Raw genomic sequence first — 19,985 nt, 5'->3', positions numbered from 1 at the left:
ACCTAGGTTTTTCTTTGGACAGACCATAGCTTGAACCTTGATATGTCTGCTACACATACATAAGTGAAAGGCAAATACATAAGTGAAAGGCAATCAAACTCTTTAATTAAAAAGTTTTAGGGACAGGCCAAATGTTTTCTTACCAGCTAACAATGATATAACAAGTCTCTGTAAGGCAGTTATCATATTTTAAAGAACAAAAATTGACTAACTCTATTTGAAGATCTGTGTAATAATTGGACATATTATTCAATCATCTTTCTTTTAACTCATGTTTTTAGATAAATTGAGAGGCTATACAGAGCCACAGGCTCTGCCCAAAGGGGTAAGATTTATACATATTAATATAAACCTTTGACATTTAATAGGATAAGACTTATCATTAACATAATATACTAATAAGCTGTACTCACTTTATCAGTATTTCTTCAAAAAATAAATTTTGCTAAAAGCAGGGCCTTCTTTTATTTTTTAAAGATTTTATTTATTTACTTGACACAGAGAGAGAGAGTGAACACATAAGCAAGGGGAGCGGCAGGGAGAAGGAGAAGCAGGCTCCTCGCCGAGTAGGGAGCCCAATGCTGGGCTTGATCCCAGGACCCCGGGATCATAACCTGAGCCAAAGGCAGATGACTAACCAACTGAGCCACCCAGGCACCCCCAAAAGTAGGGCCTTCTTAAATCCCAACCAGAAAATTTCTACTAGTGGCAAAATTTTAAGATCCTATGCACTGGGAAAAAGACAGTCTTGTCAACAAATGGCGCTGGGAAAACTGGACAGCTACATGCAAAAGAATGAAAGCGGACCACTTTCTTACACCACACACACACGAAACTCAAAATGGATTAAGACCTAAATATGAAACCTGAAACCATAAAAGTCCTGGAATAGCGCACAGACAGTAACTTCTGTGACATCAGGCATAGTAACTTTTTTCTAGATAGGTCTCCTGAGGCAAGGGAAACAAAAGCAAAAATAAACTATTAGGACTACATTAAAATAAAAGTCTTCTGCACAGCAAAGGAAACAATCAACAAAACTAAAAGGCAACCCATAGAATGGGAGAAGATATTTGCAAATGACTTATCTGATAAAAGGTTAGTATCCAAAATCTATAAAGAACTTATAAAACTCAGCCCCCTAAAAACAAATAACCCAATTTAAAAATGGGCAGAAAACAGGAACAGACATTTCTCCAAAGAAGACATCCAGATGGCCAACAGACACCTGGAAAGGTGCTCAACATCACCCATCATCAGGAAAATGCAAGTCAAAACTACAATGAGATATCACCTCATGCCTGTCAGAATGACTAAAATCAAAAACACAAGAAACAACAAATGTAGGCGAGGATGTGCAGAAAAAGGAACCCTTGTACACTGTTGATCAGAATGCAAACCACTTCAGCCACTGTGGAAAACAATATGGAGGTTCCTTGAAAAATTAAAAATAGAACTGCAATATGATCCAGTAATCCCACTACTGAGTATTTACACAAAGAATACTAAAACACTAATTCAAAAAGATACGTGCATCCCTATGTTTACTGCAGCGTTATTTGCCACAACCAAACTACAGAAGTAGCCAAAGTATCCGCTGATAGATGAATGGATAAAGAAGATGCGGTATATATAAACAATAGAATATTATTCAGCCATAAAAAAGCATGAAATCTTGCCATTTGCAACAATATGGATGGAACTAGAGGGCATTATATTAAGGGAAATAAGTCATTCAGAGAAAGAAAAATACCATATAATTCATTCATATGTAGAATTTAAGAAAAAAAACAAATGAACAAAGGAAAAAAAAAAGAGAGAGTCAAACCAAGAAACAGAATCTTAGTTATAGAGAACAAAGCTGATGGTTACCAGAAGGGAGGTAGGAGGGGGATGGGTAAAATAGGTGATGGGGATTAAAAAGTACGTGTATCATGATAAGCACTGAGTAATGTATAGAATTGTTGAATCATTATATTGTACACCTGAAACTAATATAATACTACCTGTTAACTATACCAGGATTAAAATTAAAAACTTAATTGAAAAATTATAAGATCCTATCACAAGGCAAATTAACTTGTGACCTAGGTTTACCACACAAAAGTTCAAAAAAGGCCCTAGTGAGTTTTGCACTAAGAAGTATGAAAAAACTCAATCTCTTTCTAAATATAAAATTTTAATACAATAAAATGTAATGTGTAAATATATATCATTATAGTATAATACAATATGCGAATACACATATATTATATATACATAGGATATATACATTATTTCTCCCAAAATATACCAAGGGGCAATTTTATTTTTTTTTTAGTTCCCTATGCCACGCCTTTTATTCCCATGACTTATCATTCCATAACTGGAAGCCTGTATTTCCTACTCCCCTTCACCCAATTTGTTCATCCCCCCAGGCAGTTTTAACTTTGATATGTCATGAAATTGATATAACTGCGCTATCTAAAGAATCATATAGATCTTAAAACGTAATACACTAGAATGTGCTAGTATCTTATTTTCTTTTTAAGAATTTTTAATATTTCATGACAGCAAAAGAAAATTTTAGTGACATCATGGCATTAATGTGCTTCTAAAGGTACCTAATTTTAAAACTGAGAGATATTTAAGAACCAGAGAAAGACAGGAATACTTTGAACTCACTACTAAAACCACAAGGTATGTAAGTATGTCTACACATATAGAATGCATTTATCAAATCAAATATTTGATTGCCTACTCTTGTGACAGTAACATTTAAAAGTTTTTACTCGTAAAATATCATTTAAAACTTTCACAACTACCAGAAAAAGGAGACAGAATCATGTCTTCCTTCTCTGGAGATGAGAGGACCAAGGCTCATTGGAAGTTTAATGATTTACCTGAGGATACTAATAAGTGGCTGAGCAAAACCTATAACCTAGGACTTGGATTACAGAGTCATTATTTTTACAAAAAAGTATGCTGCTAGGTTCTGAAAGGATTTTAAGAAGAATCTGCCCCAGTTGCTACCCTTAGAAGTTTAGAGACATCAATGGCTTCAGGGAAATACACATCAAAACTACAATAAGATACCACCTCACACCAGTCAGAATGGCTAAATTTAACAAGTCAGGAAACAACAGATGTTGGTGAGGATGTGAAGAAAAGGGAACCCTCTTACACTGTTGGTGGTAATGCAAACTGGTGCAGCCACTCTGGAAAACAGTATGGAGGTTTCTCAAAAAGTTAAAAATAGAACTACTCTATGACAGAGCAATTGTACTCTAGATATTTAACCAAAGGATACAAACATAGTGATACAAAGGGACATCAGTACCCCAATGTTTATAGCAGCAATGTCAACAACAGCCAAACTGTGGAAACAGCCCAGATGTCCACTGACAGATGAATGAATAAATAAGATGTGGTGTATATACATATGCACACACACACACAGGAATATCACTCAGCCATAAAAAAAAGAATGAAATCTTGCCATTTGCAAGAAAATGGATGGAACTAGAACGTATTATGCTAGGCGAAATAAGTCAGCCAGAGAAAGAAAAATACCATATGACTTCACTCATATGTAGAATTTAAGAAACAAAACAGATGAATATATGGGAAGGGAGGGAAAAATAAAATAAGATAAAAGCAGCGGGGGGGAACCGTAAGAGACTCTTAACTATAAGAAACAAACTGAGGGCGCCTGGGTGGCATCAGTTAAGCATCTGCCTTCAGCTCAGGTCATGATTCCAGGACGCTGGGATCAAGCATCAGGCTCCCTGCTCAGTAGGGATCCTGCTTCTTCCTCTGCCTCTGCCCCTGCCCCCGCTCCTGCTCTTGCCCATGCTCTCTCTCTCGAACAAATAAATAAATCTTAAAAAAAAAAAAAAAAAAAAGAAAAGAAACAAACTGAAGGTTGCTCGAGGAGTGGGTGGGTGGGGGCATGGGGTAACTGGGTGATGGGGAATAAAGAGGGCACTTGATAAATTGAGCACTGGGTGTTAAATTCAACTGTTGAATCACTGAACTCTACCCCTGAAACTAATAATACACAATATGTAACTAAATTGAATTTAAATAAAGACTTTTTAAAAAAGTTTAGAAACATCAAAAACTCATGGAGGCAATAAGTGTGTTTACCATTTAGAATGACAAAACAATGAAGTTCAAAAGAGAAGAATGAGTAAGATTCCATTATATGCGTGCAACTGACCTAGGCAACAGAGACCCTGTAGAGAGACTGGAGTCAAATAGCAAGGGCAAGGGACGGGGTGGGGCAGGAACGGTGTATACAGCTCCTCCTATTCTCTATACCAGTCTTCCCAGGAACGTGCGGAAAATGCAAGATCAATCCTCATTTCCAATTTCATACACACTTTCACAACTTCTCATGTAATTATAATGAGGAAGTTGGAAATGGATTACTGGCAATAGTAACAGATGTTTCTTCTTTAATATTGGTTAGGAATTTCAATTACAATCAAGTAAATGAACTTACTTCGAGAGAGATTCTCAAGGGCTTTTCCCAGCTTCTTGCTCTCTTGAAGGATGTGGTTCAATTCATCAAAATCACAGCTTTCTGGTTTAATTCGCCAGTTCCACTTAGGATGATCTACTGACCTTGGCACTATGTTTTAAAAAAAATGATTACTTCATAAGCATGCTACATAATGATAAAAATTTACTATTCATCATTATGTGAAAGACTGTATCAAGATCAATGTACAGAATAAAAATGTTTGTTTTGGAAAGTTTTCTCATGGGCAAATGGGGAAGTTATGAAGCTGGGTTTTAAATGTTTTAACTGAACTAGTAGAGAGAAGTGTGACTGTTTATAGAAAAAAGAAAATTCAGGTACTGATTTACAATAAGGTATTCCTATAACTTAGGGAAAAACATACAAGCAAAGTGTATTTTATATCAGCTTTTAGCAGCTTAAAAATTATTAATTTCTTCATCAGCAATTAGTATATATTTTTAAGACATTTTGCTGTCTTCTGATAAAACAGAAGACAGAACACATCTATCTTCACTTCTCCCAAATTCCTACTAAAACTATATTAAATATTTTGGGGGGTCAAATAATTAGTGTAACAAGAAGAGAAGACATTATTAGGCAAGAACTAGCAAATCTTCAGGGTTTTTTTTTTTTTTTTGGAATATGCAGTATAAATTGAGGAGTGGTAACTGCATTTAGCGAAGTAGAGAATACTGAAATCTAATCCCTGAGGATAGAGATGCCCAAAATGATGGGTATTTCATAACATTTCAACATTCAAGCATCAATCAAGAAGGACAAATGTCAAAGTAATAAGAACATAAAAAACCCATTTCTGAGATTGGAAGGATCCATTAAATGTCCAGAACAATGTAAGCCATATTATCACAAAATTTTACAACAGTGGCAAAAAAGAAAAGGTCCTAAAAGCTAAGCTTTCAGGGACAGAAACAGCAATTAAGTTCTCATCAGATTTCTTACTAGCCATGCTTGCCTCAGAAGACACAGGAGAAATTCCTTCAAAATTCCAACTGAAAATTAGTTCTAACTTAGAATTTTATATCCAACTGAGGAGCCAATCAAGTTACTTGTAAGGATTCAAATATTTATCTTGCAATCATTCTTTTTCAGAAAGCTTATAGTGGAGATGCTCCACCAAAATGAATAAATAAACCTAAAAGTGGAAAGACTGGGGATTCAGGAAACAGGTGGTCCTCCATAAGAAGGAGGAAAAGAGAATCCTCAGGATGGCTGGGAAGGATGGTCTCAGAAGACAGTTGAGAAAAAAGCCAGAAACCAAGAAGCCAAGATTAGAGCAAGAAGACAAAGGGCAAACTTTTGTCGGGTAAATTATCATAAAGAAATGAGAACACCTATATTTATGCAGGTATGTACAAAGTTGTTTATTTTATCAGAAATTGCAAGATATTCTTTTATTTCAGTTAATAGTTTGTGGAGGCAAAACTGTAATCAAACTGTTCTTCCACAGGGGAATAAATAAATTATGGCACATTCACAGCATGCTACAGTATGCACTTCTTAAAAACTATAACTTATGGGGGCGCCTGGGTGGCTCAGTCATTAAGTGTCTGCCTTCGGCTCAGGGCATGATCCTGGCGTTATGGGATTGAGCCCCACATCAGGCTCCTCCACTGGGAGCCTGCTTCTTCCTCTCCCACTCCCCCTGCTTGTGTTCCCTCTCTCTCTGGCTGTCTCTCTGTCAAATAAATAAATAAATAAAATCTTAAAAAAAAAAAAAACTATAACTTATATCTAAGTTTAGCATGAAGATATATCCATGACACATTCTAAAATAATAAAAACAAATTGCTCAAGAATGTGTATAGTCTAAAGCCAGTTTTATAAAGCTCACACATACTGTATATGCTAGTTTGTACAAAGAAAAGGATGTAAAAAGATGCAAACTATTTCAAAGGATGTGAAAATATGCAAACTATTTCTGAGGAAGTAGAATTTGAAGGGGCTAAGAGAGAAGGATTAAGAATTTAAATTTTGTTAAATTTTTTTACTATAAATCTTTCCTTTCCCTCTAAAAGATTTAATTTGCTTTTATATACTATATTCAATGTAGGGCTAGTGTTGCTTTAAATGTGATACAATGCTGCAACTGAACATGACAGACAAGGAACCTGCTCCAGGCAGCTCACATTCTTAAAAGAATATTATACTCAAGAAGATCTAAATCAATTAAACATGCTTGAGCGTATGAGTAGATATATATAAAGTTCTATGCTACTGCTGAAATGAATATGACATTCATTAGGATTATTAGCCAGAAATATCATATAAAAAGTTTGACTTCAATTCTTACCTTTTCTTCATTTTGTTAATAATACATACTTACATACATTAAGTAACATTTGAATGACAAAACTCCTTACATGATTTGGATTCTGGTGATGGTGGAGAAATGTTAGACACAGCAAGGTCACTTTTTGACTTTTTAGGCTTCTTTGCATTTAATTGCCAAGGCTTATCATAACTTCTGAAATCCCTTCTTGTTCCTTTATGTTCTGTTAAGACAAACAAACAAACAATATCTATATAAACTCAACAATAAGTGATTTCAAGATTGACCAATAACTAAATCTGTGAAATCATCAGATATGCCTGGCAAAAGCTATAGGTCACTTTACATCAAAAATAAAGCAAATATTCAAATTATTTCTTGCTTAATTTCCCCTGTAAATTTTAGTTCTGAATTTGATATGATTCAATTTGTGTATTAATATGATTAAGATCATGTTAAACTGTGAAAGGCTTCTGGAAAGTCTCTTTCAGGCATGGATTACCATTACTTAAAATAACATTCTTTAAATGGGTATTATGGAATAAAGCACTATATTCTAATGTAAATGAAAACAACTGGGGCTCCTGGGTGGCTCCTGTTTTCACCTCAGGTCAAGATCTCAAGGGTGGTGGGATCTGATCTGGCAGGTGCTGGGCTCTGAGTTCAGTGGGGAGTCTGCTTGAAGATTATCTTCTTTGCCCTCTTCCCTCTCTAAGGTAAATAGATAAATCTTTAAAAAATTAAAAATAAAAAAATAAAAGCAAATAAACATTTATGTATATTTTCCTCATCTGATTTTATGTTTTCCACTATTCTCTAAGACACATTAAACCACTGCCAGTCACCTCCATTCCTTCTCCAGCATCACTCATTTTTTCCACTTCTCTATTCAAGAAAGGGTAATTCAACCAACTTTGTTGAAAATTATAGCTCCCCTTCAAAGGTGGTCAAAGTCATACCAATTCACAAATTAAAATATCTTTCCAAGAATTCACCCATCTCAACATCTTTGCCAACCATTTCATATTTTTAGACAGGCCTATCTTTGCGGAATATTTTCTTCTCTTACCCTCAGGGCCTTACATTCTCCTCATCTCCATATCACCTATTTGACTCTTCCTTCTCTGTCTCATTCACCGCTTCCTCATCTTCCTCTTTCATCTATGTGACATTCCTTAGAATTTAGTTTCCTTCTGCCTTCTTATTTAAATATATAAGTCATCAAATCATCCTAGCTTTATGAATGACTCATCAATCTTTAACCACCCACTTGTAAACACCAAATAGACATCATGAAACATTACATGGATTCCTTAAATTTATATCTGAAGGTTGTACTAAACTAGCTGTTACCTAATTTTACTACCTCCAACATGCCATTCAATACCAAAAGAGGTATAAATATTCTAAAACTCTAGGAACAGAAATATCAGTCTGTGTCTGCCAGAATGCAGAACATATTTCCACAGATAGGAATAAGACAAAAGATAGGCAAATCAGAAAAGGACTGGAAGATTTCTAGGCATCCATGATAACTGTCCCTACATCCAAGTCATCTGTTACTGTTGTTCTATGAGAATCTATCTTTCTACATCCACCCTAGGACCACAATATCTTCTTCTTTTTTTTTTATAATAATATTTTTTTTATAATATTACGTTAGTCACCATACAGTACATCCCTGGTTTTTGATGTAAAGTTCCAAGATTCATTAGTTGCGTATAACACCCAGTGCACCATGCAATACGTGCCCTCCTTACTACCAGAGAAAGACAATTATCATATGGTTTCTCTCATCTATGGAACATAAGAACTAGGAAGATCGGTAGGACCGCAATATCTTCTAATGCAATATGGCCGAAGGAACAAGGAATCCTGATCATAAAACAGAGCATTTCATGATACAAAGAAAAACCTTAAAAGAAAAAGGGAGGAATAGCACATTGGATTTTGTAGCTTTTTTGCTTTTCCACTACAGGCCAGGAGAAAAATCCACATTAACTTAAATAATCTAGCAATGATACTATTCTTATTTAGTTGATTGAAAACAAGATGAGACAAATTTACTCATGAGTATAGCAGAGACCCATAGGATTCAACTGATAATGGAATTTAAGTGGCAAGCATGATTTCTTCTGTCTCTCTAAAATTTTTGAAAGGGATCCAAATTGTCCTGAGCTATACTCTGAGGGGACAAAGAGGAGTCCACCTATACTATTGACTGACAAACCTAATACTAGATAGAATACTCATTTAAATTTGAATAATGGAAAAAATATCATTCTAAAAAAATTTCAGTATGAAAAGCAAGAATGCAGCGTTCAAGATACAAAGAAAATTCATAGTTTTAGAAAAGATTTACTCTGAAAAAACCTTTAAATTTTAGAATGTGGCTAATTGCCTTCTTAATAAAAATAAAGAAAATGGATTCTATGAAACAAAAAAGAAATGTGAGAGGACATAGGTTAATCAAACAACCTACAATAAAATACAACTACAGACAGAAATGAATAAAGAAGATAAGGAAATATTGACAATAAACCAAAATGCAATACCAACATTTAAATTTGCTTTCAAAGCCAGAGAGAGAAAACTGATACTGCAGAAAATTGAATCAGTGACACAGAGAGCACACTTGACAAATCTCCCCAGAAGTAAGTCAATAAAGAAAGGCAAATATAATGTGAAATGAAATGGGAGGAATGAAGAACAGCAAAGCAAACTCAATTTACACATAGCTGATTTTCCTGAAGAAGAAATAGAATAGAAAACAAATATAATAGAAGCAATAACTAAGTTATTGGGAGCAATAACTAAGTACACAAGAGGAAAACAGTTTTAGGCTCAAGACTTGGATTTGCTGATTGAAAAGATTCACTGAATATAAGAAAAAAATTTAAAGAAAAAAGATAATCATCAAGATATACTCCCAGTAAAACTTGTCAATATCAGAAAGAAAGAAAAAACAAATCTCATAAGTATTTAAGAAAACTACTTATATATCTAAAAAGAAATAAAAATAAGGAAGGCTTCAGATTTCTGCACAGTAATATTAAATGACAGACTTTTAAATGATGTTGTGTCCTGAGTCGCTGGATACATCTGAAGGCAATGGACAACTTAAGATATTTTTAAAAGATATTATACCAAAATACTTTGAATATTGAGATAATTTCTAGCTAATTAGAACATGCACCATTATTATTGTCCATTAGAAAAAAACAATTCAAAATTGCAGTCAAGGTGTAAACGGACATTATTTACTGTTACCCAAATTATAACTTCACCACTTATATTCATATCCAAGAATTATCCTATGCTTTCCTTCTCCCTTCTGTCACACTCTTTCTCTCTAAAATTTTGCCCCTTCACCTTCTGGAACATATATTCCATGGTAGACAAACAACTTTTCTATCCTCAACACCCCTCTTTAACGTTTTAAGAGACCTCACTGTTTCCACAAGAGCGCTCCCTCCTCTGCAGTTTCCTGGAATAGAGGGTTCGTTCCCCCATGTGGTACCATGGGTTTTCCTGACCCAACACCAGTAAGCCGGAAGTCCCTCCTCTCTGGTGGTAAATGCTGCCTGTCTACACTACTCACTGCTCCTCACTGTTGCCATCACTTTGCTCCCGATTACTCCACAGCCCAACCCAAGATACTAGCAGAGTCTCCCTCAACTTTTCAACAACTTGAATGCAACTCTGGTTTCATCTTCTTAATTCTCAGACACATCATGCATTAAGTCTCATACTTCCTTATCCTCCTTAACTCTGAAAAGCTTCACTTCCCTGATAATTAAGATACCCCACAACTAAGGCACCAACAGGACCTTCTCATTATCTGGACTCTCTCCACCTCAGAAGTCTTGATCTCAAATATCACAATCTCCTGTCCTTCTAACCTCTCTCATATTTTCACAGCACCTACCCCTGCATTGGCCTTCTAAAGGTCTTTATCTTCAGCTCTCTGATTTGCTTTTTTGTCTAACTCTTTTCCTTTCCTTGCTCACTACCGTCTCATACCAGACCATGTGCTTTGATCACTTAAATAAATTGCTCACAAATGTCCTCAACTCCTTTGCAAAACTGTTCTTCTGTCCTCCACCCTTGCCATGCCACAACCACAATTCTCACTCAGTCCCTCAAACTGTTGGCTCTGCTCCCTTCCCATGGCTTCTGGGCACTGCTGAAGAAAATCACAACTTTGCTGATGCTTTCTAAGAGTCACTCATGTCTTCAACCTCAGAGAGGCCCCAGAACTGCCTCACAGTCTTTTTTTTTTTTTATTCCTTTTGCCAACTATTTTCTCCTTTTCCTTGGTGACTTTTCACAACTGGCATCACTTCAATCTCCCCTATTCAATTCCCAACCCTCCTGTCCTCAGCAAACAACCTCACTTCTTAATAAAAAGACAATATTTCGGGCATCAGATACAATCTCACACTTGCTTTCCCCAGTGCATCTCCCACTCTACTGGCAAATTTGACCACGACTTCTTCCATTCTTTCCCTCTCGTAACTTTAACGATTATGCGTATGATACTGAATGCCACTCTGTGACTCCTGCCTTGACCCATCCCAGAGTCTTCGATCCATATCTAACTGCCTGCTGGAATTATCTACTATGATGCCTCACAAGAAACTCAAAGTCATCAATAGGAAGTGGACTTATTATTGTCCTTCACAAATGTACTCCTTTGTTCCCATCTTACTTTGTTAAATAAGTATTTATGCCACTACCCAAGACAGTAAATTGGAGTTATAATAATCTCCTCCCCTCCTTCACCCTCTCCAAGCAGTAAGGCATCAGTACCTGTGCTAGTCAGAATTCTAAGATGATCCCCATGATCTCTGCACCCCCCATTATGTCTTATATAATTTCCTCCCCTTAAGTGTATTAGACAGAACCTTTGACTTGTTTCAAACCAACAGAATATGGTAAAAGTGATGGAATGTCAATGCTATGATTATGTTATGTTATATATGTTAAGTAGACTTGAATGACAGAAAGTCCCTTGCTGATTTTAAAGAAATAAGCTGCCATGATGTAAAAGAGCCACGTGGCAAGGAACTGCGGATTGCATCTAGGAGTTGGCAGCAGCCCCGGGCTTAAAATCCAGCACAGAAACAGGAACCTCAGTCATACAGCTGCAAGAAAATTAATGTTGCCAACAACCAGAATGAGTTTGGAAGCAGGTTCTTTCTTATTCCAGACTCCAGATGAGAATGCAACCCAGCTGATACCTTGATTTTCACCCTTGTGAGATTAGACAGAGGATCTAGTCGTGGTAGGTACAGACTTCTGACTCAAGGAAAGTATGAGATACTAAACATGTGATGATTAAAACTGCAGAGTTTAACATACTACTATCTCTTCAGATACTATAATTTATAAATATGGGCTCATATGCACTTCACTGGGCTCATAGATTTCATATGGTCTGCCTTTACATGATGGGTGCCATGTTTGCACCTACAAACCAGAGTTCATGCTTATATACCCATGCTACTTAGAATCTAAACCCAAGAAAATGAGGCCAGGAAAATGCAAGAGTTCTCTCTTTCATACGCCAAAAATTTGTATCCTTGTTTCCTGTATAATGCAGATATCTTCTGTATGGATAACTGCCAGCAGAAAACTCTACACTCTTTCAGAGGATACCCTATTCCCTACCCCCTTTAGTATGGCTTTGAGACATGGTCTCATGAAGGTACCAATGTGAGAATATAGCCAAAGAGGACCAAAATCCTTTCAGAGGATCTCATAAAGCATGAAGAGGAAAAGAAAAGTGAAGATGTCAGGAACACATTCGGAGTCCTGTCAGTCAGATTCCCGTGGGAATTAGGCAAGGAGTTGGCTCTTGACAAAACAGGCATGGGAGATTTGGTTTTAGAAGTAAATGCCAAATCAAAAAACCAGTATGTAAAAAAAGCTATCAGACACATAATCCATAAGCAATGATTGAAGTCGGGTCTACCCAATTATCTTAATCAGTGCTTATCAGGGAGATGAGGTATTGCAGGTTGGTTCCCCAATGTCCGGAATAAATTAATCTTCCTAAAGTTAAACTTACTACATAAGATAAAAATAGGTACCACAGGAAATAGAGAATAATCATCACTTTGGGCAAAGTGAAAGGTAACTTTTTAAAAATCTCTGTTTACCTTTCTTTCTACAGATAAGCTATAAGCATTTAATTCAAATTCTTTATGAAAAGAAAAAAGTTTAGAATAATTAGTTTGAACTCACAAAGAAATCTTTTCATGCAAATTTTAATCTTACTTCTATTAAAATTGAACTCACACAGATTCTCATATTTTGAAGCATAATACATAGCATAATATATAACAATATTCATATTCAAGAATATTTTATGACAGGGGCGCCTGGGTGGCACAGCGGTTAAGCGTCTGCCTTCGGCTCAGGGCGTGATCCCGGCGTTATGGGATCGAGCCCCACGTCAGGCTCCTCTGCTGTGAGCCTGCTTCTTCCTCTCCCACTCCCCCTGCTTGTGTTCCCTCTCTCGCTGGCTGTCTCTATCTCTGTCAAATAAATAAATAAAATCTTTAAAAAAAAAAAAAAGAATATTTTATGACAAATTAATTTTTTTCTTTTTTGAAGTATAATTCACATATAGTGTTATATTAGTTTCAGGTGTACAATATAATGATTTAACAATTCTATACATTACTCAGTGGTCATCAAGCTAAGTACACTCTTGATCCCTTTTATCTATTTCACCCCAATTCCCCCCCCATCTCCCTTCTGGCAACCACCAGTGTGTTCTCTGTATTTAAGAGTCTTCTTTGTTTTGTTTTTTTTTATTTGTTCATTAGTTTTTTCTCTGAAATTCCACACATGAGTGAAATTTTAGCATATGAGTGAAGCAGCAAATGAATACATGAAACCCTTGGTAACCATCTACATTTATCTTATAATCAGAAAGACTTTTGTACATTTTACATTAAATATATAAAAAATCAACTGTAAAATATATTTTTTCACTTACCTGATGTTTCACTTTCTGCCCAGAGAGCTGCAGATCCAGATAAAGTTCTTTGAAGTTGTCCGCGATTTCCTTGTTTAGACTGAAGATGGTCAATGAGAAATGGGATTGGCTGGTCAGGTGTTTCAGTTATTAATTTGGTCATTAATTCCTGAAGGCAGAATAGAGCATACATTTATATTTAATAATAACAGTGAACACTTATATAGCACTTACTAATGACAGGCTCTAACTGCTTTACACACAGCAAATGATTTAATGCTAATAATAATGTTTTAAGGCAGGTACAAGTTACTGTCCTCCTTGTGAGGAAAGTGAAGTGCAGAAATGTAAACTATGTCATACAGCTAACACATGCAAAGCCAAGATATATTTACTTATATTTATTTTTATTATTCTACTTGGCCAAAGAAATACTAGAACTTTGATCTAAATTCTTTTAAAAACTATAGCCCAAGAATTTTAAGGCTCAGGTTACTATTTTGAGAAATGTCATTACAGACTAAACTTTTGGTAAACCTCACCATATACCTTATATACCAATGTTATTTTTCCTTCTTAACCATATACAAATATCCCAAAATGAAGAAAATTGTGTTGGAATAAAAGAAACAAGTTAACAAGCCACAGATTCGCAGAAACCAAAATGTGTCTAAACTAGTCTCCAAACAATACAGAATTTACTTTTTCCAAAAGCCCTGATGGGTATTCATTCTTTTTTTTTTTTTTAAATGAGTTAAGCAATGAAGATTTCTCTACCTGCTGAAGCAGCCTGTTCCATTTTTAGACAGCTATAATGATGCCTTATATTGGGCGGAAAGCTGCCTGGGGGTAATATCTATACATTGCTTTTTCCAGTCAGGAGCAGCAAAGAGCAAGCTCCAATTTGTGGTCAGTTAGAATCCCCAGATTATTCTCATATGAACAGCTGCCAAGCCACGTGGATATCATTTTGTGTTGGGTAACTAGGTTTGTGAACTTGTATGCACCATTGTACATTCATATCAATCACATTTCACCTTGATAGTTTTAGCCCAGAATTCTAGCCTAATTATCATTTTAAGTTTAGACTCTGTGAGAGGAAATGGTCTTATGAGTGGGCCAGAAAATTAGATATTAGGAGTACTAACAGAAGGAATACTGGAAATTCCCCCATCCCGTTGTCTATTTTTGTTGATGGCCTATTTCTTTTGCCTTGAATGCTCTTCTCTCAGAAGTTCAGATGGCTGCCTTGTCATCATTTGTCTCTAATGATATCTTCTTAGGAGAGGCTTACCCTAACAAATCTTCGTAAGTCTTTATTGCTTCCATTATCTTATTTTCTTCATAGCATTTAGTACTCTCTAGAATCATCGCATTAAATATTTGCTCATCTTTTTGTACATGTCTCTGCTCGCCCTCTGCTACAGCACTAAGAACATGGGCTGGCCTGGTTTGATCTCTATTTTTTTGCTAGGACCTGGAACTCTTCATAGCTCAGAGATGTTATTGAATGAATGAATGAATGAATGAATGAATGGGCTAATTAATTAATTCTCTGTTTGCTGACCCCAGGTAAATATTAATAATTAAAGTCGCTTAATGTCCTAATAAACAACAATTAAAGCATTCATAGATTTCTTAGCCCAGCAAAATACACTCTTCAAATTTCCTCTACAAGAAACTGCTATCATGATATCTCAGGGATATTTGCTAACATTTCTAACAGTCTAGAAACACACAGATTTATCTGAGTAGAGGCTACAAAGATTATGTAGATGACAAGATTCCAAGATGATCTCAGAGACATGGATAAAAAAATTCAAGGTATCTTAAATGTGCAGACTGAACGCAGAGTTGGAACTAAAAAGAAGAAAGGATTTCTACCACAAAAACACTGCGTAGCAAAATATTTATCAGACAAATGTGATTTTTTTAAATATATTCTGAAAAAGAAATAAGCAACAACCAGTTGGTATGGGTCTTCTTTATTTCTGTTATTTAAGATCTCAACTATTAGTTAAAACTAAAGAAGTCATTATACTGTGGTTAAAACTATGCAGGGTTCAATTAAACCTCACCTATACATCAGTAGAATGCAATTTAAAACATTTTGGATTTTGCTTCTGTAGAAAAGAAGTATTATAAAATATATTTAAATTCATTGTACATTACCCAAAAAAAAAATAAAAATAAATAGAAAAACCAACTAGATTACTCTTGTCACAGAAGGCCTGGGCACTCAGATAAAGCAAAATCAGGTCAGATAACAAGGCTTTAAAGCCATAGCAACTTCTATTCTGAAACCTCTGGAGATCTCATGCACTTCTTTTTACCTTTCAAATTAGATGGAAAGTTTCTGTGGGTATTTTCTTTCTTTTAAAAAAAAAACTGAAGTGTTCCTATATTGTCTTTAGAAGATGGGTCATATGGTCATAATAAACCAAATAATCACTGGTAAATTTTAAAATTTCATTAGCCTAGTAATTAATTTTGGATATTCTTATATTCCGTTAATGAATATATATTAACAACACAGGACAAATTCAGTCTTAAATAAAATGAAAACAGTTAATGTTTGCAATAGGGTATGTTGGGTACCTTGACTGGACAACAATCTAACTCTAGATTATTGCTTATAAGAGGAATTATCCTGACTCTCAGTCCATACATCCACTAACATTAGGACGTGAATAATACTGAGGACTTGAACTGGACAGAAACCTCTTTTCCAGACGTGAAATTTTAAATCCTCAGATTTGCAAAGATGCTCCTAGCAATAAAAAAGATGACTGCTACCGCCACGATCCCGCCCCACATTTATATACACAGAAGCATACTGAAGGTTGGATAGATTGGGGAAATGAGAAAGGAGTCGTGTTGCTAGAATGTCGGGTTGGCGACAGAAACCCTATTGCAAGAAAAGTTTCCCAGGGATCATTCGCACAAAGGCAAAAAATACTTTAAAACAGCAACTGGTGTCAGGTAAAGACGCTGGACTTCCGGGGAGGGAGAAGAGGCTTATCTACAGTTCTTACCTGTGACATGAAATTCCCTGGGTGCTAGAACCTGACCAAGATGGAGACAACGCGCCTGGCCGTCCACACTATATCTGCCACCTGTGGCCCGCTCTGGGCGTCAGCGAGCAGAGTCCGCAGGCTAGCGCCCACAGCGCGGAAACTCAGCGCACGCTCGCGACTTCCCGCTCTACCGTGACGGCGCCCCCGCGCAGGCGCAGACCCAAACCCAGACACGCGCGCCAGCGCGCGGTCCCCGACGGACCGGCATCGTGCGGATGCCCGCCCGCTTGCCCCAGACCACTAAGAGCGCCCGAGCGCCTAGAGAGTAGAGTCCTTGGGTAACAACGCCTTTACACTGCCCCAGGATGCAGACACCTCCGCAACTGCCCCAAAGGAGAGACACTGACGCCGCTCTTTGGACTCCTACGCAAGCCTGTCCCGGGAAGTAGACACCCCCGGAGTCCGGGAACCAGGACAAGCCCTGATGACGCCCCCTAACCCTGTGGTCCAGGAGCTGGCTGCAGGGTACCCGGCGTCTCCGAAGTCCTGCCAGTTGCCATAAACCCACTCCTCCTGCCCCGCCCAACTTACGTGCGACTCCAGCCTCAGACCCAAAGGAGATGCTGGAGCCACCGTGGGGAGTTGCTCCCCAGCCCTCAGGACCAGGCACTGGACCCCGCCTTCCAGCTCAATGACTAAGGCCCTCCCCAAAGCTCAGGCCAACAGTTCAGTGGCTGCCCTGAACTTGGGCAAGATTTGGAGAGGACCCACCTGGGCCTCTTTTACTAATGGCCTTGGCCACCTTTTCAGCCAGAATCAGGCCTAGAGTGTGGCGCACCCTCCTCATCTGCTGCTTCAGTGACATTCAAGTCTTCCTTTAGCCAAGGCTCTCTGGGAGATGTTGGCTGTGGGCACATAAAAATTCAAACAACAATGGAAGTGGTAATAGCACTCCTGCCCTGGAACAAAAACATTTGTGGAAATTTTAGGCTAAGGACCTGGGGATTGATAAAATGTAGGTATTAATTTTAATGTGATCGATTTGCATTTACAAGCTTAGTTAAATTTGGGGCATTAATGTTGCAAACAAAATATATTAACAACTGTCATCAATGGAGGATTCAATTCATACTTAACTAATATTAATAATATTACTAATGTAAACGAAATGCAATAGAAGACACAGGATAAGGTAATGATTAGTCACCAAAGCTTTGAAATCAAATGGACACTTATTTTTTTTTTAAGATTTTATTTATTTATTTGACAGAGACAGCTGGCAAGAGAGGGAACACAAGCAGAGGGAATGGGAGAGGAAGAAGCAGGCTCCTAGCAAAGCCTGATGTGGGGCTCGATCCCAGAACACTGGGATCACGCCCTGAGCCAAAGGCAGACGCTTAATGACTGTGCCACCCAGGCACCCAAAATGGACACTTTTTAAAATCATCTTCTACTTACTAGCTATAAGACTTTGGCAAGACAATCACTTTAACATTCAATACTTCCATCTACTAAATGTGATGATACTACCTACATCATAGAGTTGCCAGGAGGGTTAAATAAGATGGCTACAAAGCATTCATAAAGTGGTTGGGATATATGTAGCCTACTATAATAGGTTGTCTATATTTCCTTCTAAGGCTGGGAACTGTTTCCCAAATTTCCTTTATATGAGCTGGGTTAGAGTTTCCAGGGTAAGAAATTCAGAGGAGACTTGGAAAGAGTATAGAGAGGCAGAAGAAATTCTCCAGAATTAACTGCAGGCATGTATGAAGGCAGATGAAAAATTCACAGCAGTTCCCCAGCAAATCTGTGAAGACCACTGCAGACTGGGATAGCTCTGGGAGCTCTGCAAAGGTATTGGAGACTGCAGCAACTTCCAGGCAAGCATTTGAGAGCCACTTACTTCTGTGCTCCAGGGAGAAACCTTCAGGGTCACCTTGTCCTGCCTTTGGTGACAGCCCCACAACCTTCAGCAGCATTTCCCTGGCCTCTGTGTCCCAACTTCTAACTCACCATCACATAAACTGGTTTGTTTTAAACCCGATATGACCCAGATACATAGAGTGGCTTCTGTTTTCCTGACTGAACCCGTAATGATCCACCCGAAAGAAGTGTTAGCTTTTATTTTCATGTTTACTATTAGTTTTATATATTTACATCATAATATTGTTATATGCTTATATGTTTATTATTACTACTGCTATCATTACCATTTTTATCACATTTTATAGCATACATTTTTGATGCTATATATGTATACCGCATCTTTTTATTGGCTTTATTTTTCTGGTTACAACACTAATAGATGTCCTCTTAATATAGTTTATTATCAACTACAGACTTTAACTTCATGAATACACTATATATTGAGACAGTCCCCTGCATTAATATCTGTTACCTTGTTAATTATAATTTTGTTACTGGTACTAATTCAAATATATTAATTTTAAAAATATACAGATGAAGATAACATTCTTTTTAAAAATTTTGAAAAACAATTTAAAGAACCATTAAGTAATTACTGAATGCAAATTTATATTATACAACATGTAAGGACTAATGGAATTTAGGGCTATTATATCTAATAATAGATAACCGTGTACTGTATGTAACATTAGCACAATTAATGAGCTGGAGAATGGATACTAATTAAATAACAATGATGAATGTCTCAAAATACATTTTAATGTCCAGTAGATAAAAGCAAAACCATGAGTGAGGACGTAGCTCATCATAGAGTCGTTATTAAAACTGAAATGAGCAGTCAACAGTAGAAAATATTTTAATAAAAGATCATTTCATTTAATGGAAGCTAAGGGACTCCTTAGTTAAAAAACAAACAGAAAAAGCACATATGTACACACAAACACCAAATTTTACGTAACATTCCTGGTGTTTACTCATCCATAGGCTGACCAGGTTTCACGGACTCCAGGATAAGAATCCTTGTTGTGGGTCCCACAGCATATTGACAGTATGGCATTCTGCCCCAAAATTACTTACATAATTACTTCCTTGAGAGTAAGTTACTTTGTACTTCATTACTCTAAAAGGTTAAGTACTACTTTTGTTCCTTTTAACCTCAGGAGAATGTTAACAAGAAACAAAATTAGGAGGAGGTTAAGATGGCGGAGGAGTAGGGGACACCTTTTTCAGCCGGTCCCCTGAGTTGAGCTGGAT

At 36.8% G+C, this 19,985-nt stretch overlaps 1 protein-coding gene across 1 annotated transcript in view; it reads right to left on the bottom strand.

Moving 5' to 3' along the window:
• C9H8orf34 (chromosome 9 C8orf34 homolog) overlaps nt 1-19,985 on the bottom strand; it is a 366,424-nt gene that overhangs the window by 276,213 nt on the left and 70,226 nt on the right. The window contains 3 exon segments of the mRNA XM_034668153.1: nt 4,487-4,615; nt 6,889-7,020; nt 13,807-13,954. Coding sequence (XP_034524044.1) covers nt 4,487-4,615; nt 6,889-7,020; nt 13,807-13,954 — 409 coding nt within the window.

The sequence above is a fragment of the Ailuropoda melanoleuca genome, chromosome 9, assembly GCF_002007445.2.
Source record: "Ailuropoda melanoleuca isolate Jingjing chromosome 9, ASM200744v2, whole genome shotgun sequence".
In the NCBI taxonomy this organism is placed as follows: Eukaryota; Metazoa; Chordata; class Mammalia; order Carnivora; family Ursidae; genus Ailuropoda; species Ailuropoda melanoleuca.
The sequence above is the reverse complement of the archived record's forward strand: the minus strand, read 5'-3'. Positions and strand labels throughout refer to the sequence as shown.